The 25,548-nt window shown below is 44.7% G+C and overlaps 1 protein-coding gene across 2 annotated transcripts; it reads left to right on the top strand.

The window, feature by feature from the left end:
- Positions 1–928: 928 nt before the first annotated feature.
- On the top strand, positions 929–24,205 carry ppardb (peroxisome proliferator-activated receptor delta b). 2 transcript variants are annotated; one of them, XM_063209214.1, is made up of 8 exons: positions 929–1,472; positions 8,240–8,974; positions 9,587–9,738; positions 11,865–12,003; positions 15,174–15,376; positions 17,987–18,193; positions 19,821–20,064; positions 20,614–24,205. In XM_063209214.1, exons 2-8 carry the CDS (start codon positions 8,380–8,382, stop codon positions 20,859–20,861), a joined length of 1,788 nt encoding a protein of 595 aa, XP_063065284.1. In that variant the 5' UTR covers positions 929–1,472; positions 8,240–8,379; the 3' UTR covers positions 20,862–24,205. The 2 variants fall into 2 exon arrangements, with proteins under 2 accessions (XP_063065284.1, XP_063065283.1); XM_063209213.1 differs by having other exon boundaries at positions 8,235–8,974.
- Positions 24,206–25,548: the final 1,343 nt, after the last annotated feature.

Here is a 25,548-nt window from a genome sequence, read left to right as displayed (position 1 = left end):
ACAGAACAAAAGACACAAAATTATAATGTACTGTGTTGTTTTTTAATGGGGGAACTTTCTGAAAAATGAAGTGTATTTTAAGGACCAATTTAAAAATTAATGGCAGACATCTACACCGCAATTTAGGAATGCAAAACAAAACATGCAATCCTAAAAGCAATTAGCCGGCATTTTGCTGTTGCCATACAGGTGAATAATTATTGGGTAAATTAGCAATTCAAGCATTATGCCTACTGATATTTACATAACATGATTGATGTGCTCAAAAGACTACTCAAAATCCACAGGTGTGAATACCAGGCAAGCAGACACTTTTTTTCTTTCAAAACTTCAGTTGAAGGGTGGTTTTTTTTTTCAATATTAAATGTGCATGCTGTTAATAGCATTCTTTACCAATTTGTATTCAAAACTGTGTCAACCGAATAAATATACAGAAAGTGTGTGTTAAGTTTGTATGGGTGAGGTGACGGTCTGGATTCACTGTGTCTTAGGCCTAGGCTATATTCTGCAATATAGTAGGTTTTCAAGAATTGTGTTACTGTTACTGTGCATTTGTGGTGGTTGAAGTGGTAGTTTTTTTGCAGATAAAACTCATGTTTTGTTCCAGAACTGTTGTAAAATAAAGCTTTTACCAAAACCATTAGGGAATGCTATGTGGTGATCTGTCTGTTTTAAAGATCTGTGTTTAACATCATACTGGCATTACATTTTTAGTGAGAATTGAATAAGAGACTTCTGAACAGGTTAAAATAAGTTTCCGTAGACAAAGAAATATACACGAATGCAGTCTTAAGAAGTTTGATAACTAGGCTTTAACTACTGTAATAACCCCTACTTGCCATTTGCATCCATACTTCAACAGCCCCCTCTGGCGGTACTGTCCAGGGTTCTGATTTAGTTCACTGATCACGCCATGCTTGACGTTTGGCCAAGTGAGCGCCGCTAGAGGCTGTCAGACAAGACAATCAAAGTCAGTGGAGCGTCGAACATCCGCACTAGCCTACATTTGAACACAACAAAATAGAGAGAAAGTTTAAGACAGTTTCATTCCTGTATTTCCCTCTGTGGAAAAGTAAACGTTTTTATATCACTTAGTAAAAGATCTTGGACATTCAGAACAGTTTGGGGTTAACGCCGTGCGAGAATTACAACAGGAAATGTGTGTTTAGTTCTACTTCCAATCTCAAGGATTGACAGACCGCTCGAGAGTTAGCAATCTGGGTCGATAGAGCTAGATGGCTAGCTAGCACACAGAGGCGAGTGCAGGCAGAAAAGCGGTCGGTACAAAGTGATCTCACTATCGAATGTGGATAATGTGAGCTCTCTCCGGCTCCTTACAGACGCAGTTCGGTGTTGAGGCATTAGCAAGAGCAACCTTACAGTTTGCCAGGACCCTTCACGAGCAAATATTGGGATATTCGTACTCGAAAAGTTCCATTGGGTGGACAAGCAAGAAGAGCTCAACAAATCAGGTAAGGGTCGGGATTTCACTGCTTTGCTAGCCGCCTGGAAGCAGCTGAGCAGCGTAGCACTTGTTTGCTAACAGAATGGGCAAATGTCAGCATCCCCACTGGTTTTGCTTTAGCCCACTTTAGTTGTCACATTTTGACACATGTCCTGTAGGTACCTATTCAATTAAATTGACTAGGAGATAGGGCTTAGCGCAATTCACATGTGCAACAGTAGTTATCGCCGTAGTAGATTCATGTGTTTATGTGGACAATGCTTTGTGTTTAGCAAAGCAAGCTAGTAGTATGACTGGCTAACTAGCCAAATAATGGGTTTGTGAATGTGATGTACCTTTTTTCCATTTCGTTTGTGTTCCCGATACTTTATATTTGATTGGTAATTGCAACAGTATCATGGAGAATTCCGTCTATTTTTTTGCATCCAGGTGAACACCGCGTAAGCAACATCAGCCAGCTGTGAATCCCGTCAGATTAAATGTCCAGCCCAGCTAGCAGCCTGACATTGGGCTAACTGGTTACCCAACCCAGCATAACTTTTACAGAGTGGCCCATTTGAGTTTGAGCTTTGTGTTATTTTAACTGTGGAATAATTGGTTAGTACACATCCGTCACTGTCTATGTAGTTCTCGGGAATTTCTCCACTTCAAACACACAGAAACCAGTCTGTGGTCCAACATGCCACAGGTGTCAGCATCTGAGAACTTCTACCCTGTAGTTCTATGAATGAATACAAAAACAAACACACCGTCTGGTCAATATTATTGACTTTATTTCATAGAGCAGCGCCGTGCATCATTGATTGATTGAATGAAATACCGGTATGCGTCCTTGATTGGAATTTGGATGGATAGCAGCAGTGAAGATCTGTTTCATTGTTTCTCCTTGAAAATGAAACACATATAGATAATAATGTCACACTTTCAACTGAATGTGGGAGGGTTCTGTATACCATGGACTTGCAGCTACACATGCACCAAGATGTGGAATGTTTTCTCGCCAAGCCTACTCAGCATGAGTCACGACTTTGCGTATGGATTGAAAGGGGAGCATAACCCACAGACGTCGCATTCACCAAACCAGCACAACGGGTTGCCACTTCAACGTGTCTCAACAGCCTCTACCGCTACCCGTGCACCTGATACACTTCCCAGTACTGTGTAGCCAGAGGCGGCTCTGTCTCTCATTCTGCTATTGAGGAGAGGAGAGGAAAGTAAAGTGGCTCAGTCAAGCTTAAACCACAGTGTATGGACAGAGGTGTGTAGTCATGGATGACTGTACTGCCAGACCCCATTGACTAGTAGTCTTCTGTGGAGAGGCCTGCATGGATCCCCTTTCTCGCTGTGAAATTCTGCTGTGATTGCGGAGGCGGTGTATGTTGAAGGCCTCCTAATGCTTTGGGGGAAATTCTAATGCTGTCCTATAGTCCTACTGAACCCTCTGGCCTGGCTTACACCCGTGTTTGTGTGTAGTCTGTCTGGCTTAGTGTGATTGTGTGCAGTCTGTGTCTTTTGGGTCGCTATAGCCTACCTGCTAAGCCTCTTGTTGGGATTACCCGAGTCTTTTCTCTCAGCCAGCCCCCCCTTGTATACAATGAGCCTAGCCTTGGCCGGCGCATCTGCTTCTGATGTAGCCCATTCCAGAGTGGCCAAGGACGTGACCTTGTTTTCCAGCCCTGTCTGCCCCCCCCTCACCCTCTAGCCTGTGAATCCCGCACCCCACCCCCATTCACACACCCAAACACACTCCTGTATCGGCTAATGCATATTGGCAGCTTTGGTCCTCTTCTTAAAGCTGGCGCTGAATTTTATGCCCCCCCACCCCAAGGCATTTCTGTGTCAGTGAGTTCAGTGTCAGTGTCTGTGTCAGTGAGTTCATGTAAATCGGGCCGGTGGGCCTGTGTTGTGAATGACTTCTGTCTTGTTTGTCATTTGGACCATCCGATGAACCATTGCTCATTATCAATATGGATGCACATTGCACTTAAAGCAGTTCTCTTATTCAGTCTTTAAGAGGGACCTATTGGGCTCATTTTCAAAGCACATATTTTCCTTTACGGAGTTCATCTCCAATGACCCAGTGTTTCCATTCCTTTTATCATTCTGTTCCTCTTTGAATGAAAAGCATGATACTTCATTACTAGTGGTGTGGATTAGCACTGCCCTCACAATCCGATTCGATCACGTTTCGGGAGGTTTCGATTCGATTCAATTCTATCCGATCTGATTCAATTCTACAATGCATTGCAATTCATTACATTTCTACTGAAAGCAAAGCAAATGTTTAATCAGTCATGATGGGGCAATACAAGTAGTCAGATACTGAGCAACAATTTATTGGCTGTTTTCTGTATCAGTCTGTATCAGTCTTGCAATGTTTTGAAGTGCTTTTATTTAATTTAACATTCATTTGCTCCCGAAACTTAAAAAAATTGCCGGATCGATTCTGGAACTTGCCGGATCGATTCTGGATCGTCCATGCCCTGCATTGGATTGGATCGCTGAATCGATCATTGTTGACACCACTATTCATTACCATACAGTTTACCTTTTACAGCACAGTAGAATACAGTACAGTTTGGTCAGCGTTCTGGAATCCCAAGTTGCCAGAATGCAATGGTTGATGAATTTTCTGAATTCATTTTGCCATCCTCAACGGACTAGCAAGTCTGGAGGACCTGAGGGCTATCTCTCTGCAGTTTGAATGAAGGAAGCCTCCAAACAGCGGGGCAATTGAAGAGAGAGAAAAATGACTAAAGCGTTGCTTAAAAGCATCACAGGAGCCTGTCATATTCCAGCCTGTATTATTATGATTGTGTGCATTCCTTGTATAGGCTTCAATCACTCACTCACTTGCTGTGCTGGGCTACATTCAGTGACGGCAGCAGGACTGAGGCTCGTTGTCCGGACATGTTTGTCCTTTTCGCGCTGTCTTTACCACACTGAATAGGGGAGCTGAATGAGGGTGGAAGTTAAGTCCTCAGGGGGGAGTTTTTTGCCCATGCAACAGAGGAAAAAACACGAGGCATGCCACAGAACAGAGCCTGTGTGTCCCTATTTTCTGCCCCCCCCCCAAAAAAAATGCAGACATGTTGGATCTCAAAAGGGCGCTTGTTTCATTTTCTTACTTAGCTCTCTACTTGCACTAGGAGCCCCCCACCCCACCCCCACCTCCACACACATTTATTGAATAGGCCTGTAAGATAGTGTAGCTTAAGCCCAGCAGTAGTAGCTCCACCATGTCCCCCTCCCCTCCCAACCATGCGCCAAGCCCAGTCCACTGCCTGGACGTTGGGTGTGAAAGGTTGCCTTTCATTCACACTGGCGCTTTTGCTCCATATTTGTGAATGGACAGGCCTGCCAAGTCTGGATTGCCTCTATGCTAAAGGGCAATCACCAGGAGCTGCCTCAACAGCCAGCTTTTATCGTCGCCAAAGCAAACACTCACAAAGGCCCTTTTTTTTTTCTTTCTTCCTCTGCCTGCGCCTTATCGTAGCCATAAACTGTGTGTGTGTGTCCGTGCGTGAGTGAGTGTGTGTCCGTGCGTGAGTGTGTGTCCGTGAGTGTTTGCGCGCGTGTGCATCATGCCACTCCTTTTCGCGTCAGGTAAGTAGACAAGACAGCCGGGCGTCACGTGGTGAGCAGAAAGGGCATGACGTGAAAGGGCTGACGTGAGCTCTCTGACCCAGAGTGAATGGCGTAATGGGGGTGAAGGGGGCGTGTGTGTGCGTGCCGTACCGATCCGTGTTATCTTGACGAGGCTTGTAAAAAAAACTAGCATACCTCAGCTGGCAGGTGTGTTGAAGATGACCCATATGTCGACGATCAGAAAAAAACTACAATCTCCTGTATTCTGAATTTTATGTTTTATTATTACTTTTAAAACATATATATCTTGATTCGAGGCAAAATTACACTCATGGTCACAGAGTAAGTGGTAAACTGTGTGGCGGTGACTATGTAAAGCCAGTTGACTTCTCCTATGCCAATATCATGTTGTGTCCTCCTTTGTCAACTCCTCCCTCCCACCACCCTCGTCTCCTCCCTCCTCCTCCCTCCTGCCTGCGCCACCACCACATTTGTCTCCTCCTTGCTGTGCCGTCCTCCTCCTTGTGCCACCACCCTCATCTCCTCCTCCCTGTGCCCTCCTCCCTGTGCCCTCCTCCCTTGTGCCCTTCTCTGTGTGCCTTTCTACCTGTTCCCTCGTCCCTATGCCACCACCCTCGTCTACTCCTCCCCTGTGCCACCAGCTAACGTCAGCATGCGCCCTTAGCAGCTGCTCTCAGAGGCGTTTACTGGGGGCGCGTGTACACTACACAGGGGCTGCAGAGGGTGATAAGTGACAGTGACACGCAGGACAAGGCAGTGTAGTGTGGGAAAGGCAAGCAGTGCAGGCCGCGAGGGAGTGACTGTGCAGATGGCAGGTGTTTAATGACAGCCAGGTAAGCAGGAGAGACGGAGATAGTGAGGGGTGAAACAAAGTTCACCTAGGCTTTACTGTCTGAACTTTGTTAAACAGTCATTGGTGTTGAAATATAGGCAGCGTTTGGCCCTAGGAAGGCCTTTCTTTTCTAAATTCAAATATTCTGTGAGTAATCCGTGGTTTGTGGTTATCGTTTGTCATTAAGCTTACAGCATGTGTTTTTTAATTTTAAATTCCATTAAAAACCCATTTTTAATCCCCTTTGTCCACTCATGCGTTGCTTTTCTGGCACTGTGCTAGTTCTGCTGTTTTTATAAACATATATTACAAACATACCGCTGCTCAAGCTTAGCATGAACAAACTCTTCCCCTTGTTCATTAGTAATTCAATTCACTGATTTTCTCACACCACCCGACCTACTTTTGCAAAACTCAACTGAGAAACTTCAAACAAAACAAAAAGAACAAAGTGCCTAAAGATGGTGAGATGAGATAAGCTTAGCACCTGCACAGTTCACTTTCCAAAACTTTTTGACACCCTGTGGAGGGGCAGGGACAGCTCTGCTCCTGATAGACCACGCCGCCCGTCAGATGGGTCAGCCTGTGTGATATACTGTGTGGATATACCATCTATGTTGTGCAGGGTGTGGGGATATGTATGAAGAGGTTCCAGCAGTGGTTGGGGTCTCTCAGTGTGCATTGGGTGGGAGTAGGGTGTGGAGGGGTTGGGGTGGTGGTGGTGGTGTGGAGGATGTGAGGGCGTGAGACGTCAAGGGTCCGTGAGCAGTGATTGGGGTTTAGAAGATGTGGATGTGTGGGGTATCTCAGTGTGCAGTGGGTTGGGAGGAGGGTGTGGAGAGGTTGGGCTTGTGGTGGTGTGGAGGGTCCATGTGCAGTCGGTGGGAGGCGATGTCATGGTGGTGGTGGTCGTGGGGAGGTCTTGGGATGGTGGTGGTGTGGAGTATGTGAGGGGTGACTGGGGTCTCTCAGTGTGCATTGGGTGGGAGTAGGGTGTGGAGGGGTTGGTGGTGGTGGTGGTGGTGGGGAGGTCTTGGGAGGGTGGTGGTGGTGGTGGGGAGGTCTTGGGAGGGTGGTGGTGGTGGTGTGGAGGATGTGAGGGGGCGAGAGGCGCTCCTTCAGCAGCTGTGTGGCTCCCAGCAGAGACCCCCATAGTGCACTGGGCTTGAGAAATGCTTTCCACATGCTCCAGGCCCTGGACTTCAGTCACGTAAAACCGACTCTCACACTCTGGAATGCTCTCTTGTGTTGGCTTCTACTCTTGGTCAGACAGAATAGCCCTTTGTCTGTGGCCTGTCTTTCAGTATTCACTGTCAAGTCCCTCTTTTAAAGTGCAAAGAAGAGAGACTGACACTGAAGTTGGGTAGTTTTCAGTAAATACATGGTGTATTGTGACTTGTGATGGGGTGGTACCACAGCCATTCATATTTCATAGAACAACAACAACAACAACAACAATAATAAACCCTAGCCCTTTTGACCTGAAATGAATATTCCTTTCCTTGTGTCTAACGACGTTGTGGCATCTCAAGCTTTTTAATATAGACAACATTTGAGTCTGGTACTTTTCTGGTCCAAAACAACAGATAAGCAGCACATTTGTCAAGAAGCATGATTGTCAATACAGTTACAGATGACTACAAAATTAGAAACTTGACTAAGTTTGACCGGTCACAAATTTATGCTGTAATAGACAAGTGGTAAATCTTCTTTTAATATGTAATCCGGAAAACACTTGCTCTCATAGATCTTGAATGACAGTTCTGCATGCCCTCAGGCTGTATTATGTCCTATTTATTGCGCATGACTGGTACAAAATGAGTTGATCAGGAACCTTCATCACCATTAGGCGCATGTTGGCATTTTGGGCAATCCCATGGTTTTCGTCCAGCAGAGTGGAAGTAGTGGTGACGTAACATTGGGCAGCAGTGGCATCGCATGGCTCTTAAAGGTTGGCACGCCAGTGCCAGAGGGTGTCAGACTGGATTATGATGTGCCATCTGTCAGTGGCTAATGAGACCGTTAATCCGACTGCCCACACCTCCATAGGATTGGAGCCCATTAAATCCGGACATGATGACATGATATGACTTGATATGATGAGACGTATGGCAGCTCCTTTTGTCTTTTGTTCAACCCAAAGATAACTTGTATCCCACAAATGAGGACGGAAAAAATGTGTGTACTTGTTTAGTTCAGAAAACAAGATGGATAAAAAGGTGTCGGTCTTCGTAAGAAGTCTTTTTTTTAAGGTTGGGCTTTTGTGTTAGACTTTTCCATTGGGATACCATCAATTCAGAACTGATGTCTTTTGTCTTTGCTCAACAGGACAGCCATGTTCATCACTGGGCAACAGTGAGGATGATGATGAGGACTCTATTGCTGCTGCTGATGAAGATGGCACCGAGCGGATTTGAGCACTAGCTGGCAGTCTCCTGTGTGGAGGAGGAGGAGGAGGAGGAGGAGGAGGGTGATGGAGGAGGTGCAGGGGAGCGCATTGGCGGCAGCTCAGCCGTCATTGCGGACCGTGGGCAGGGGCACCACAGAGACGTTCGGGTCAGGTGGCAAAGCAAGGACATCCCCACGAAGGGACTTCGGTGCTCTCACCACCACCACCACCACCGCAACTTCCACCCCGACTGGGGCATCTTTGTCCCCAGTCACGGGGGAATCCGGCTGGGTGGGAGCTGCAGGAAGAGTAGGGGGTGTTGGTGGTGGTGGTAGTGGTGTCGGTGGGAAGCTGCTCTCCCTGGACTCGGGGCGGGCGCTGGATCTGCAGGACCCGGGCTCGGAGGAGGACGAGGGTAGCGAAGGCGAGGGTGAGGGCAGCGAGGGCACAGAGGTGTCGCCCGTGGGCAGCAGCGGTGGCAGCGGCAATGGCAGCAGCACCGCCTGGGATGCCAGCCTCCAGAACGGGCACGACACCACCACGGCGGAAGGAGGAGAGGAGGGCAAGCAGCAGCAGCAGCAGGAGGAGGAGGAGAGCCTCCACCATGACAGCAGCAGGGACGGGGAAGGCAGTGCCCATGCCAGCCCTGTGTCTGCAAGCACAAACCCCAACTTCACAGGTGAGCCCTTATCACTCCATCCTACTACACCTCCATCCATGGCTGAAGTGCCCTTGAGCCCTTAAGGCACCTTGACCCCACATTGCTGCCAGGGACTGTGAACAATAGCCTGCAATTATCTGTAAGTCGCTTTGGATTAAAAAGGAGGGAATCATGGCTTCATAGCAGTACTGCAAATAAAGTTCAATCCCCAACTTAATAGATGAGTGGTGGCACTCTGTTGCCCATTGTTAAAGGAGGGCAGTATGGATTTATAGCAGTACTACAAGTAAATTAGCCTACCTGTTATTTGCGGGCTATACTGTAAGCGCAAATTCCAACTTCACAGGTGACTGCTTGTGTGCCTATTATCTAAATGAAGGGTGTGTTGGACATTTCTTAGTTCAAGGATTATATACAAGGGATACTAAAGGATTTTATATTGCCACATAAGTACAATAAGCAGTGAAAATGTAAAGGTACTTTAAGCTATTGTTTAAAGCTATTTATTTGACACCTTGGCTTTGTATGGGTGCATATCTATTTCTGAACTATCTGTGTCTGAACGTGCTATATTACATTGTTTATTATTGTGTGTCATTCATTTGTATGCTGGCTTGTGTGCGTGTCTAGATATGTCCCAGACGCCCTCCATGTCTCTGACAGAGCAGCTGAGGCTGGGCCGGGACGACCCCTCTGGCATGGGCATCAGTGTGGAGTGCCGGATATGCGGAGACAAGGCCTCAGGCTTCCACTACGGAGTACACGCCTGCGAGGGCTGCAAGGTGAGCCCGCATGACTTTAAAAACATATATACGTATGTATTTTCGTCTTTTCGCCTTTGTTAGGACCGGACAGTTTCAGCGTGTGACAGGAAATAAGCGGTAGAGAGATATGGGGGTATCAGGAAGTCACCTTGGGTCAGAATCAAAACTGGGTCCCCGGGATATCGGTACAGTGCCTTAGGCCTTTTAAGCCATGGCTGAGGCCCGCTCTCCTGACTTCATACAAAGCACTGATGGTTATTGAACACTCATTAAACGTTTTACACATGCTTATTAAACACTCATCAAGCATGGTTAAATTGATTCAATAAAACTCTGGTACTAGGAGGGCTGCAAGGCCGAGGGCCGAGTACACATCCTGCGAAGGCTGCAAGTTTGGTCACTCACCTCACTGGATACAAAACGCAAATTGTTATTATTAATCTGAAACACTTCTTGACACTAAAACACCTGTTATACATGTGTTATTATCAGAATGGCAATGGTCAAGGATGTACTACTGAAGACTGGCATTTCGTAGTAGTGTAGTACTAGGCTGGTAACATTTTTGTTGTTGTTGCCAGTAGTGCTCTACTGGCAGAACGGTGCTTAATGAGGGTACACATTTATTGAAGCACCACTACACTGTGTATCCTTGCTGTTACTCTGAAATGAGCAGTAACCTGCTAACCTGACCTTCAACCTCTCTATTACTGTACAATGTTTAATTTTTTTGTGTGTGTATCCTTGCTGTTACTCTGAAATTAGCAGTAACCTGCTAACCTGACCTTCAACTTTTCTAATACTGTACAGTGTTTCAATTTTTTTCAGTTGGTTCAGCAGTAGCGTTAACATGGTGAAAGGCACAGACAGACACAAGGTCTAGCTATCTAATCACAATGGCTGCAGTTAATCTGGCAGCCCACACCTCTGTCACAAAGACTTATCTTGTCACGGCTGATTTCTGTATTCATGTCATCCGCCTCATTTGACTGCCTGTTACCAGTTCCAAGTGGAATACGGACAGTGTTTGTTTTAATACAAGTCGTGGAATATTCAATTTACATGTGTGGAACTTAAGGGACAGCCATTGGAAATTAGCCTATGGCTATAAATGCTATGATGCCTTTCTGTTAGGCTGCTGTGCAGCCTACATGATGTGTATCTGTCCCTATCAAATACACCATAACTGAACTGAACTGAACTGAACTGAACTGGGATATTGTAGGAACACGGGCACATTGACTTGTGCTCAAACAGAATATTGTCACCAGTCCGTTTAAAATAAGAATATTCCTCACATGTAACTGCATTCACTGTGGTGCTCGCCTAGTTTTTGTACCATTGTTCTAAGATCCTCAAGATACCTCAAGATGAAATTTATATTGAACTGGAGATTAACTCAACATTGATTTGAAAAATTCAAAACGTACTTTGTAAGGAATGTTGTAATGAGGAACGCTCAAGTCTGTTCTTTTACTTTACACTTTAAAACTTAACATAGTGCATCGTACACCTCTGTCATGGGTTCCACCTCCACAAGGGTGTTCTTTACATGCTGTAGAGGACTTAAAACTTAAACTTCAGTCATGGTTCCTGCTCAGGGGTTCTTTACATGGCTAAGGGACTGTTTGTTATTTATTTTCGGGGTCACCGGAAGTAAATAGGGGAGGGTCGTGTCATTTTTTTCATTGCTGCGGGGAGGGTCATCAAAGTTTTTTTAAGCTCGCTAGAGGAGGGTCATCGAAATGTATTACAAAAAGCATTCCAAAGTACCTACCTTGTTAGTATATGTTTCGATGTAGGGGCCTAACCGCTTCAGAAACGTCTCACCCTTTCGCTAAAATTGATCACACCATCAGCCCCCTGTAGTGTTTTGTTGTGTCTGAAGAACATTATCAATAGGCTAAATGTACTAAATGCCCCCGCCTTCGGGAAGTAGGCTAGTATAACATTCAGTAAGCAGCAATGTTGGTCAATCAACGTTTAAAAAAAAAGGTAGAATAGGACTATTTACTACTTCTCCGTAGGGCAGGGTCATGCTGACAGTTTTGCGTGGAGGGTCATCAAAGTTTTGAACCGTTTTGACGATCAAAGGTGGACATCCTCCGAGTGCATCTTTAATGCCCGCTGTTCCTCCACCACAGGGTTTCTTCCGACGCACCATCCGCATGAAGCTGGAGTACGATCGCTGTGACCGCACCTGCAAGATCCAGAAGAAGAGCCGCAACAAGTGCCAATACTGCCGCTTCCAGAAGTGCCTCGCACTCGGCATGTCCCACGACGGTGAGTGTCTGTCGACCACAAATGTCTGTTTTCTTGTAGCCCCATAATGCACACCATTCCTCCAGTGCAATGCTATCATAGTCAGTCAACAGTTTACTACCATAGTACTACACTACTATGACATTGCACAGGGCCTTTGGTAATGCGCTATGACTTTGTCATTGCCATTCTGGAGCACACGTTAACATGCAAAGTCGTGATGCACAAACGCGATGGACTGTTCAATTCGGTGTGTTATCTAAACGCTTTGGTATGATTCCATGTTGAGTAGAGGCATGGGGCAGGAATTCACCATAGACAGGATTTGAGTCTCCGGATTTATGGTATGGCGCCTTAGCCCACTGAGAGGCAGCATGCTTTTAAACAGCCTTGGCACCTCCTGTTGTGGTGCTCAGCCTGATTATGATCGACTTCCAAATCTCTTCGAGATCATAACAATTAATGTTTCCCAAATGCCATGGTTGACCCACCTCCCTAGGTTTGCTACTGGTTGACTGGTGTCCGACAAAGTGGGTGGAGTTCCCAATTTTTCGGGAGATTAGAAATGATATTATAATTTACATTGCTCTTGGCCTGTCTAGAAGTAACACAGAAGATGGTGCGTCACTAGGAGGGCGTGGCCTGGCTTGTGGTGCTTTGATGACACCCCTGTCTGCTCTTGGGTACAGGATCTTCAAGGATTAGAATCATTTTGCTGCTTGAGGCTTGTTTTTCAACACAAAAAATGTGTGTACTGTTTGTGGATAAGCTGTGCCACACATTTTTTATTTCCTTTTCGGTTGGTGACACAACTGTACGTTTTGATATAGCTTGTTTGTGGTTGGATTATTGGGAACACTTTTCCAAAGAACTGACTGCCTCCTCCTCATGCTCTTGGCCATGTTGTGGAAATTGCAAAAGCCATTTGTGTCCGAGCTGTATATCAAGTGTAGTCTCAGTCTGACCCCTAGTGGTCACGTGTAGTACATGTATGGTATGTGAGATGGATAGTTGATGAGATTGATAGTTTTCCAGTCTGTGAATAAGTAAAACGATCTTTTAGATGTGGTAAATGTAAAAAGTGTGGTGCTTTAAATATTGATTGTTTAGTTAGCTGTAGGACACTGCTTAGTTTCTGCCTATAAATACAATATTCATGAAAAGTAAAACCTGAATTTGGAAAGTGAGGGACGACATCATAACCGCAGCCATCCAATACATTTGCTGAGTGCTGAGTGTATAATATAATAATTTCTATATGATATTAAATTATACTTAATAATTTTAAAGCCCTTTGCCCACAGCCAAGTGGTACAGGAATAGATAATTATTATGTTGTGAAAAATTATAATGAATTTATATAATAAAATTATATTTAAATGTATATTTGGTGAATGTATAATGCATAAAATATAACATCAAACCATATGTGGGTCTGCTCAGGTGACGTTGGGGTTTAAACATTAGTCTACAACTGTAATCATTTATTTTAGGAATCTTTTATACCTGTATGCGTTTGTGTTTTATCTGTGTTTTATTCATTTTATTATTGGGCATTTCTACCCACATTTGCCGAGTGCTAGGTGTATATATCAGTCCCTCCAGTTTTTCGCGATTCAGCGATCGCGTGGATTCATGCAAATTCAATGATATTCCGCATAATTTCACGATGCCGCGTAATTCCTGTAAAGCCGCATTTTTCCTGCAAAATTTCAACATTCTGTGGAGTTTATTGATTTATATTTTCGTCAAAAAAATAAAAATGTGACTACAATACCACCGGAGACGAAAACCAATACGAAGCATTTTTGTTAATATGTCACTGAAACATTGAAAAAGAATTGCCTGCTATTTCGGAAGTCACCCTCATCTCAGCTGTTCCGCGTCTCTCCTCCCCTCCATAGGCTACGCGCAGGCCTCGATGCTGCACACTCAAGACCTTTTTTTAACAGCAGTAGCCTACTTTTCAGTGCAATCCTGGGTGGAAAAAGTATTGTTGCCCATTTGTCCATGACGAAGAAGTATATGCAGTCATGAAATAGTGGCGGTACTGTCGCACAGTAGCAAACATCTTACGTTAGGCTACATGTTTGCGGAACTTCTCCACTCTCCCCTGTCGCTTTCATGAGCATGCTACCCGACGGTCGTTGTCTGATCTTTTTTCAATGTTCGCTAATGTTTGTAATTTAAGGGTCTATGTCTATGCGTAGGCACAAGCCTTCTGATAACAATCACTGTAGTGCCGATCGCAAAGGTTTCGGAAGTGTGGAGTTTTGCAACTTGTTTCAGTCAAGGACACCGAGATAGGAAGTGAACGGCCCTTCCACGCTTTCACTGTGTTATTGCAATAAAGTCTTGCGAATCCATGCAACCATGCACACAACCATGTCAACGAGAGCGTGTATGCCATCACAACTTTGCATCAAGCAAATAATATGCAACAGCTTCCAATACGAGCACGAGAGAGAGAGAGAGAGAGAGAGAGAGAGAGAGAGAGAGAGAGACGCGTCTTCCAACAGGTGACATTGTAACGCTTGCATACAGCCTGGCTACTGTACCCCGCGACGCTCTTCATTAGGCCTAGTGGTAGGCTATACCCACAAGTATTTTTTCATAACGCGCTGTCCCGTTTTCCCCCGAAGTCGTTCTAAAATATCGACAGAGATTTATGAGTGTCGCGGCCATGATTTTTTTTACACATTGGACGCACTGGCTAATAAGACGCTCTGACAGCTTTTGACAATATTTTATTATTCTATTATATAGGAAGTGTGTTTCTGAATCTCTCTCTCTTTTGTCTTAAGCCTGCTTAGACTGATTGTGGTTTTCAGTTACCAAAAAAACCCAGAAAGGGATGCAAAATCTTTGCAAAAAATGAGAAAATGCCACAAAATCTTTGCAAAAAATGAGAAAATGCCGCCACAAAATCAGGCATTTTGACCGCAAAAATCACAAAATCCCAGTGCAAAATCCTGGAGGGACTGATATATAATTTCATTTCTATGTAACGCAATGTAAAGTAATATATTAAATAATCACTATAAATTGAATTAAACCCCCCCTTGTGTGTTCTTAGAGATCTGGTGCAGGTGAATGCCTCCCCCAGTTTATAATGTAACTCGTGTATAACATTCAACTATATTTAATCCCCCTGTGCTGTCCTGTGTGTGTGTGTGTGTGTGTGTGGTTAGCGATCCGGTACGGGCGCATGCCGGAGGCGGAGAAGAAGAAGCTGGTAGCGGGTCTGCTGGCGGGAGAGCAGAGCGTGCAGAGCAGCGGGGGAGCCGACCTGAAGACACTGGCCAAGGCCGTCAACACCGCCTACCTGAAGAACCTCAACATGACCAAGAAGAAGGCACGCAGCATCCTCACCGGCAAGACCAGCTGCACCTCGGTATGGAGAGAACGGGGGCCGTGGGGGGCGTTATTGACCTAGGACCAGGCCACTGACCACACACACTTGCACACTTGCATGTACACAGACAGACAGACAGACAGACAGACAGACAGACAGACAGACAGACAGACAGACAGACAGACAGACAGACAGACAGACAGACAGACAGACAGAGACACACAGACACACAGACAGACAGAGACACACAGACACACAGACAGACAGAGACACACAGACACACAGACAGACAGAGACACACAGACACACAGAGACACACAGACACACACAGACACACACAGACACACACAGACACACACAGACACACACAGACACAGACACACACAGACACAGACACACACAGACACAGACACAGACAGACACAGACAGACAGACACAGACACAGACACACACACATCGCCCTAGGTATGTGGCACATGGTGCCACACACATATGTCTTTCCTTGATGAGGAATTCTTGATTTTTTTTCTACCATGAAAATGCATGTGTACAACTACTTTCACTAGTGGACTCTGTAACGCACAGTTCTTTGCTTGTTTTGGCCTTTGTAAAATCACAGCCTTGCCACAGCCACACACTAGGTGCCTGCACACACTTGCCTGACAAACACTTAGTGAGCCTTTCATTTGGTCAGCGAGCCTTTTATTTGTGTCAGTGGTCTATTATAAGCAAATTACATGTACAGACATGCACATCTACCCACCAAACACCTGCAGACCTTATTTGGGGCAATTCTAATTGCCTATTTGTGTAGAGGCGGACACGGGTGAAAGTGGAAAGCAAAAGACTGCCACGTCTTCCTTCTCCCTGTGATCCCCAACGTGGGTGATTTCAGTAATCTATTCCACAAGCCCCCAACTTTCAACAAGCCTCCAACAACAGGCAGGAAGGACAGACACAGACACAGACACAGACACAGACACAGACACAGACACAGACACAGACACAGACACAGACACAGAAACAGGGAGTACAAGGAAGGACAGGAGTTTAGAATAGATAATGTCATTCACCCTTAATGTGCTACTCTGCCTGCTCTGCTCTGCTCTGCTGTGGTTGGTGTCCCACGCCCAGGGAGAGTGGGGCCCAGAATTAGGTCCTCATTGGATTGTAGTTATTGGTTGGGGACCCGCTTTGAGATTATTGGCCCTCATTTATCAAACTTGCGTAGAAACCATCTCAGAAATGAGCGCAGATCTCGTCGTACGACGAGGCTCCAGTGAGATTTACTAAACATGTGTACCTCTCCAATCTCATTGTAAGAGCGAGCGGCTGTTGATAAATCCAGCGTCTGAAAACCATCGTAATTAGAATAATCACACCTTCTCTAAAACGGCGGGAAGGAGACCGCACCCCTGAGTTTGCGACATGGAGAGACGCAAACCGGCTAAAACAGCCACGTTTCTGGTTCATTGACAGCTTGAAATTAGGCCTTACGCGTGGTAGACAACAAAATAACGTGGAAATAATCAACAGCAGTCAACAGTGTTTCGGTTCTCAATATGGAAGGGGTAGACATTGATTTCCAAATAATGATGGTTACAATGAAATGTTTGATTGACTACAGTAGACATAGGCCTAATGAAGATATTTATTTTAATGAATATTGTTTTTTTTTTTAAATGTATGATGATAAAGCTTTTTTGTAAACGAGGTCAAGAAAAGGGTCCTACGTGAAACTGGCCAACAAACAGTGCCCAAACCATTTGTTTGGGAAGGAGAGTTTTACATGTCCAGTGCGCCGTCCTTCTCGCGCTCATGTGCTCCCTGCTTCTCTCCTGCGCTCCAGTCCTTCGATGGGATGGCTCTTTTACCACCTATTGACGACTATAAAGTGGTATCGGACACACACGTGTCTGGTGTATGCCAGATAGTAGTTGTGTGCGATCCAACATCGAAACTCAACCGGGAGATTATTACTGTAGGCTATTGATTGATGTGCGCATGAACTTCCAGCTGTTAAAAAGAAGGGACGTCGGTCATTGATCCCACGACTGAAGGCACATTCCAATACGTGGCTGTATATTGCACAAATATTCACACATCACGTCATATCACAAATTAGAATTGTCTTGCAGTTGTTGACCTATGCAAAATTATCGCAGCGCTCCCAGGAAGGATGCACCAATTCAAACACGTAGACGTTGGCTTATAGCCAAAATATACAATGTAAAAACATTTTGTAATTATGTAGGCCACATATTTATGATAATGAGTTGTTGCGCTACAACTGCTGCTCAAGTTGGTGATCATAGTCATCTCAAGTCCAACTTGAAAACGACGTACACTGTCTGAGAGCAGTCGTAGAATTTCATCTTTCCTGCGCTTGCGATGAGATTTGATAAATGCCAACTGGTCGTAGAAAAAGAACGTACGCATGACGTACGTATGATTCTCGTCGTACGCTGCTTTGATAAATGAGGGCCAGTGTGTCCTGGGCCTGGTCAAAGCTGTCTGCTAACTATAGAGCAGCTGTGGCTATAGATGAAAAGGTTTGTTGCTCTAAAAGAGTCTGTATGCTTGTGTGCATGTGAGAGCGAAAGACTCGGTGTACTCCTCTGACCTGCTCTCCTCTCTCTCCCCCTTCAGCCGTTCGTGATCCACGACATGGACTCGCTGTGGCAGGCGGAGAACGGGCTGGTGTGGAACCAGCTGGTGAACGGGGCGCCCCCGCACAAGGAGATCGGGGTGCACGTCTTCTACCGCTGCCAGTGCACCACCGTGGAGACGGTCCGGGAGCTCACGGAGTTCGCCAAGAACATCCCCGGCTTTGTGGACCTCTTCCTCAACGACCAGGTAATGGCTGATGGACAAGGTGATGACGTATACACTGGCTAGGTTAGTGTTGCTCAGCAGGGGCTCTACAGCCCCCCCCAGGGTGTGTTGGGGAGCCCTAAGGAGACGTTGAGAAACATGCAGCTGATTAGTCCATTTTATTTTTTTAATACTAAGGGGGGCATTGGCTGGCTTATGGTGAGGTCAAGTGGGCATTGGGAGGCTTATGATGAGGTCCAGGGGCGTTAATTCAAAAGAGGTTGAGGGCAAGGTAATTGGTGGACAAAGTGATGAAGCATGGAGTGACTACTGTGAAGCAATGGTCAACCGTCAAAGTAGTCAAACATGGACTAGACATACACATTATGCAAAAGTCTTGAAAAAATGTGTTTATAGCAATGCCAGTGTTCTTTTACCAACACCAATTTTGACTTGATCCATTTCACAATAAATGATGACTGCTGAGTCATCTGTTTTGTGTCTGAGTAGACAGGGAGAATTTGCAAAAGCTTGAAATATATGTGTGCCTGTGTACTGTATATGTTCCAGAATTCCATGTTGCAGTGAGACTCTAATTAGAGTCACAGTGGCCTTGAGCTCTTCCACAAAGGGCAACGTTTCTCTTGTCCAAGGTCTTAATCAAGCCTTAATGCATGAATAAGGAGACTGTTAGCCAAGAATGGCCTCACACTGAGCTTGAACTGTGGGGGCTTGGTGCTTCTACGGGCGAGCAGCCACTGGTGATGGGGTATCTCTTTTGGGGAGCTCAAGAAAAACAGCCTTCCCCAATGGCCATGCATGAATGCCAACTTGTATTAATGCTGATGAAGGAGATGAGTCTGAGGGGGACTGGTCATCTGTCTGCCAACTGCATATGCATAATATTTCATGCCTCCCTATCCTGTTTTTGACAGACTAATAGTGAGCACTGAGCAGTGACTTTGTAGCTCCTGTTGCAGAGATTCATATTAAAGCAACATGCAAGAAATTACATGTAATAAATATAGAACATGTTATCTGTATTTCTGTGACTGGATCGATCCAAACTGTTTTGGTTTTATTACTAGGTTTGAATCTAGTCTCTTGTCATCTCCCAATGCCTAATCTTGCCTCACTGCATAACCCATTGATGCCTAAGGCACCTGCAAAAAAGGCTGCTGAATGCCTAAGCCCTTATTAAGAGTTATTAAAAGTTGCCCTCAGCCTATAAAAACCTAAATATCTCAGCCTCTGAAGCACATAAAAACATGCAATAAGTTGCGTTTAAACGCCAAGACCCTCATCTTGCATTAGAATATGTTCATTCAGCTCTAACATACCAAGATTTGTAATAATCATGCTACTCCAGGCGGCAGGGCCGATGTTGCGCAACGCAACATCCAGAATCAATGGGTTAAGTGATACTGTCCCATTTTTACAAATAAGCTTATTTTACACCTCCCCTTGAGTTAAATGATTGGGTTTTACGTTCTCCTGCACTTTCAACCGTTCTCGGAGTACGGCAGTGCAAATTTTACCTCCAAGCTAGCAGTTAACATGGAGTTCTATGAGTCCTATGAGACCGGTGGGGATGATGTAGATAATGATGCCATATTCTGCAAAATACCTTTCTTTTTCTGATGTGTGTGTGTGCGTGTGTGTGTTTCAGGTGACGCTACTGAAGTACGGTGTGCACGAGGCCATCTTCTCCATGCTGCCGTCTCTGATGAACAAGGACGGGCTGCTGGTGGCCAACGGCAAGGGCTTTGTGACGCGCGAGTTCCTGCGCAGCCTCCGCAAGCCCTTCAGCGAGATCATGGAGCCCAAGTTCGAGTTTGCCGTCAAGTTCAACGCCCTGGAGCTGGACGACAGCGACCTCGCCCTCTTCGTCGCCGCCATCATCCTCTGCGGAGGTGAGTTGGTGGCAAAGATTTCCAATATGGTAACCGAGATAAATCATACCATGGGTTACCAATGCAACAATGTGGGATCAAGTCCGGGCTCCTATAAATGGGTGTGAATTTCCATATCTAAAACTGCGCGTCTTGTGATTGGCTGTTGGTGTTTACGCTTTGCGTGCTCTGACTCCCCTTTTTTCCATTACAATAATATGTGATGTAAATATTACTATCTGGTTTTGAATACTCTCAATTAATCAATCAAACCACTGTCATGTGTGAAGTCATCAGAACATTTTTCAGTTTGTCTGTTTGTGTCTGTCAGCCAACTTGGTGGAGCAAATACAAAATGTTACTGGACAAGTTCTAATTCAGCCAGCTGCCTGTCTGTCTGTTTGTCTTGTCTTTCTCGTTAGTTTTGTAAATGTGGCGTGATGTTTTTTTTCTATCTGTATTGGCCATGATATAGCCATAGCTGCTGAAATGGCGATCAATTTAACAATCAATAAATCAATCTTGTCTTTCTCTATCAATCGTTGACATACCATTGTGTCCCCTCTCCAGACCGTCCGGGGCTGATGAACGTGAAGCAGGTGGAGCAGATCCAGGACGGCATCCTCCAGTCCCTAGACCAGCACCTGCAGGTGCACCACCCGGACGCAGCACACCTGTTCCCCAAGCTGCTGCAGAAGATGGCCGACCTGCGGCAGCTGGTGACGGAGAACGCCCAGCTGGTGCAGATGATCAAGAAGACAGAGTCGGAGACCTCGCTGCACCCGCTCCTGCAGGAGATCTACAAGGACATGTACTAGATCGGATTTTTGGGCAGTCCCCATCTAACTGGTTTCAACTGGCCTGAGGTCAGTGGTGCAACTAAGAACATGTACAGTACTAACATTGGAGGCCTCACTGCACCGGCCTTTGCAGAACATCTAGAAGGACATGTGCTGGGTCTGATATCGGGAGTCCACATCCAACTGGCTTCATCTGGTCGGAAGTCAGTCGTGTGATCAAGGATATGTACAGCACAGTACTAACATCAGAGACCTCGCTGGTTCCTACAGGAGATCTACGAGAACATAATACTAGTCTTCTTGGGAAGTCCACCAGAGTGGACCACGCTTCAGCTGTTCTGGGGCCTGTGGCGAGACTTATGGATATGTGCTACACCTGGAAGTCCCACCATTTTTCAAATGGTCTGGAGTTAGTGGTGAGACCAAGGACGTGTGCTAATCTTGGGTAGTCCACCAACCTCCTAACTGGTCAGGCTCCAACTGGTCTGGTGTCAGAGGGTCCATTTAAATACGTCCTTCAGTCGTTTCCTGCAGCCTTTATTGGTTCTCACCCCTTACATTACATTACATGCCATTACATTACTTTCTGCTCCCGTGGAGGATTTAATATTTCCCCACGGTCCAGCAAGCTCAGAGAGGCTAATCCGCCCCATTCAATACCCAGTTTGCAAATGACAGGGTAGCTTCTGAATCGTGTTTTTTTGTGTGCAAAATATTAAATAAAAACATTGGCATCGATGACATTGAGATACAACACCAGAGGAAATGACTGGATCAACTTATTGAAACGGACCATACTGTATGGGCATGTGACATGGAGTCCTCTCCCATGTGTGAAGAGGTTTGGTGGTGTCAGTGTGGCGAAAAATTCTTTGGAACTCTAGACAAACATGTATGAATATGAAAACGAGTGTGTGTGTGTGTGTGTGAGTGAGTGAGTGAGCGCTGGTCTCTCCACACTGCGAGACTTAACTGGACCTCAGACGGACGTGTAGTAACACAGAGCGCCACATCTGAACTGGACTGTTCTGGCATCAGGGAGAGCCAGATTGAACTTCGACCTCCAATGTGGGAGCTGACTCCTATGCACAACAAAAATTGGGAATGAAATATAAATAGATCTGTATATTTTTTTGTATTTCAGTGATCACGATTATTGAATTTTTACAGACACTATCTTAAAAATCTTACTTTTTTTCTCAGAATGGATTATTTCCCTGACTGACATTTCTACCTGGTTTCCCATCCACAGTTACAGCTCTTTTATGTTCCCTCTGTTTTGTCACATTTGAGGATTACATCTAATGCTTTTTTTTTGCGTGGGATGGGTTGGGGAATGAATGGGTTTTTTTGTGGGTACCTTTTTCAAAAAGAAAAAAGTTAATATTTTTAAAATGTTAATCATGGTTTTTCATTATGACGGTTATAAGCTTAGTTTAAAAACAAACTAATGGAGTTGCAAGTAGAAGAAGACAGCGGTTAAGCTTAACCTACACTGTATATCAGGGGAAGGATGAACACAGTGCTGGGACTGCCTGTAGTCCTTAATGTTTTATTTTATTTTATTTTAAGGGTCTCAGAGTTTTAGTAACCTAAAAGCACACAGTCATTGGCAAGATTCGCACCATGAAATTGCTGATTATTGAAAGTATTTTGATCTTGCCCTACACATTGCAACGTTTATTCCCTAACACACAAGCACTCGGCTCACATTTAATTTGACACCAGAGCAACTAGGAAACAATGGTATTAATAATATTATTTCACTTCCAACTAATATTTCACATCAAAATAACCCTCAAGCGGTAGAATTCCACATTTTCTGCTGCTTGGCTGTCAAGTCAGTGGGGTGGCACACAGACCAGTTTCAGTGGAATGCAATAGAGCACATGCAAAACTTCATTTCAGAGACAACATGTGTGATTGTGTGCCTGCCTGGACCCTATGTGTAAGAAAATGTGTTTTTAATTAAAGGATGTGTCCACCATTTTGCACAGTTAGCCTTTTATCTGAGTTATCTGCAATGCAATGCTTTGTGTGTTATTTGGCTAATTTGGATTCTGTGTTGGGGAATGCCAGTGAATGCCCCCTAACCACTTGATAAGATGCTCCTTTGGAAAGGAAATGTTAAAGGTGGTTTTAAGAACAGATATGGGCATGCTCATAGACGGCCATTCTAAGGCTGGTTGAGCCAAATAAGGGAGATGGCAGCAAACATCAAAAAAGTGGTGAGGACGGACCACTCATTACTGCATCACTGCATTACAGACAGCTCAGAAAAAGGCTAAATGTGTGAAATAGGGGACATATCCTCTAAGGACTATATAAGCCCTAACTATGTTTACTGTGCGGGAACTGAAGGGAAGGGAAGGGTTGGGTGAGGGTGGGGGGGTGAAGGATAATCTACTGTGAATCACACAGTATATTTTGCAGTGTTAATTCAATACTTAGAAAATTTAATATATGGGTCAATAGGTCCCAATACTTTTTAGCGCAAGGGGAACTTTGTAAAATCCCTTAAACTTCCCGTTGACTCAGAGGCTATGCTCAAGATGCACGCAACCATGTTTAATTGAAACAGACAGGGAGATTCTTTGTCTCTCTATCAGAGAAAACAATGTTGGGTAATTGGTCGAACACGCATACCAAACCGTCGTATTCATACCCGAAAGTCTGTTGCAGAACACTTCGCCACAATGCGACCAAACAATAAATTCAGGCTTCTTACATTGTCGACGCAAGTTGACTTGCGTTAACATGCGTAAAAAAAACAAACGTTAACATGTGTAAAAATGTGTGACGCAGGTATCTTCTCCAATGACGATGCATATAACATAACACGCATCAAGAATCGAGGATGGGGATGTTGGGGTGGGGAGGCGTTGCCTGGCAGCTTGAGGATGCGTTAACTACAGTATATACAGTTAGCTCCCCTTAGTGTTGAGTTAACACTGCAAAATATGCCGTGACTTGTGTAAAGCAGGGATGTGGAGTGGAGCTGAAATACCCAGTGGGAACCAGTGGGTTTGATAGCCATGCTGCACAATTCTTAAAACACACCTGTGTTTTACCACCCCGATCTATGCAGTTACAAATCCACTCACATTTTGTACATTTGCTCACAAAAAAGACATGATTTTTGTTGTTGATATGTTTTGATTGTGTGTGGATTGAACCCTTAAGACATGTCTGTTTTTCTTGCATTTTAATATAACAACAGAAACTGAACATTCTCTCGTGGCCATTTTTTTTTTTTTTAATCATGTGAAGATGTGTTATTATTATTATAGTTTTGTCTGTCCTTTCTGTGCAATATGAGACTGCTCGTCCCAGGGTCTTTATTAAAACTGGATAGAATTGCAGTTCGTGGAGCATTTTCCGATGCTTATTTACAAATTGACCCCTGTGTACTTACTCTCTGTCAGGTAAAGCACTATGCGGTCTACAAAATGATGCCATTACAACTGTTTGTTATAATTATTTTCTTGGGGTTTGCAAGGGGGGGGAAAGTAAAACCAGAGAGACTGGGTATATACCCTTAGAATATCTAGAAAAACTGATTAAAGTCCACAAAGTAAAGAAAGATTGAACAAAATATATAGTTAGCCTCATATTACATAGTTACCCTTCAGTGAAAATACTGTCACGTAATGACAGCCTACTGTTATTCGTTGATTAATTGCTGAAATGAGTTTGTAACTACTGTATTGTGAGCTGTTGCAAACTATTCAGAAAGTAAGGGCGTATTCACAGCTACTTTGTTTGGTCCAGACCAAATGGACCCTTGGTCCCTTGGTTTGAACTTCGGACCTATTGGCTTGGTGTAAATACAAACCACTGAACCCTGCTTCGGACCAAACAAGTGGGCCGAGACCGAGCTGAAAGGTTGGACTTAGTCCAGATCAAATGAATCCTGGTGTGGATCTTTTGGAGGTGTGAACGCATACCGTACCCTAAAATCCATGTATTTTAGTTGAGTCAGAGACTTTCCCAGCCAGAGCCATAGTAAATAATTTAACCACGGTTTGACTTGAGGTGAAAAGTGAGACTGCTGTATGCATATGGCGACACATACCTTTTAGCTTACATCTTGTGTGAAGAGCAAGAAATCACATGATGACTGCTATCCCCATAGTCACCTTGCCCTTTGTTGTCATGGATAAAAGTAATTATACAGGTAGTAGAATAGTTGTACAACTGTTAAGTTCTGGACATCGTTTTTGGATTTAGCAATTTATACACGCTTCATTTCTGACCAATGCCTGAACAACCTCAGGGCACGAGACTTTGTTGACAGATTTTGGTCCACTTACTAAAACAGGGATGGGCAACGTTTATGATGAGGAGGGCCACATTTTCATTGCCACAGTCAGAGGGCCACAGGACCACAGATCTGACTCCAATTTGCAGAGTTGGTGGTGCAGTTGGTTGCACACTGGATGTCCATATTGTTTGGAAGGAATAGAATACTCTAAACTCAATAGTCTATTGGACAACAGTATAACTACAACACATTGATTCAGTAATCGTTTAAATTTTTTAAAATTTTGTTCATTAGACCTACTGTTGTATCTACGGGGCGCATTGAATGAGGAGCTGGGCCATATGTGGCCCCCGGGCCTCCAGTTGCCCATCCCTGTACTGAAATGTGCAGTGGGAAAGTGAACCACACCAAAAAAAAAACAAAAAACATTTGGTTCGGACC

This window comes from Engraulis encrasicolus, chromosome 10, assembly GCF_034702125.1.
Source record: "Engraulis encrasicolus isolate BLACKSEA-1 chromosome 10, IST_EnEncr_1.0, whole genome shotgun sequence".
NCBI lineage: Eukaryota > Metazoa > Chordata > Actinopteri > Clupeiformes > Engraulidae > Engraulis > Engraulis encrasicolus.
The sequence above is the reverse complement of the archived record's forward strand: the minus strand, read 5'-3'. Positions and strand labels throughout refer to the sequence as shown.

Excerpts from the sequence above, each read along its gene's own strand:
- ppardb (XM_063209214.1), top strand. The coding sequence starts at position 8,380 with ATGGAGGAGGTGCAGGGGAGCGCATTGGCGGCAGCTCAGCCGTCATTG. Across the intron at positions 12,004-15,173 it reads ACTCGGCATGTCCCACGACG|CGATCCGGTACGGGCGCATG; the intron begins GTGAGTGTCTGT and ends GTGTGTGGTTAG. Across the intron at positions 18,194-19,820 it reads ACCTCTTCCTCAACGACCAG|GTGACGCTACTGAAGTACGG; the intron begins GTAATGGCTGAT and ends TGTGTGTTTCAG.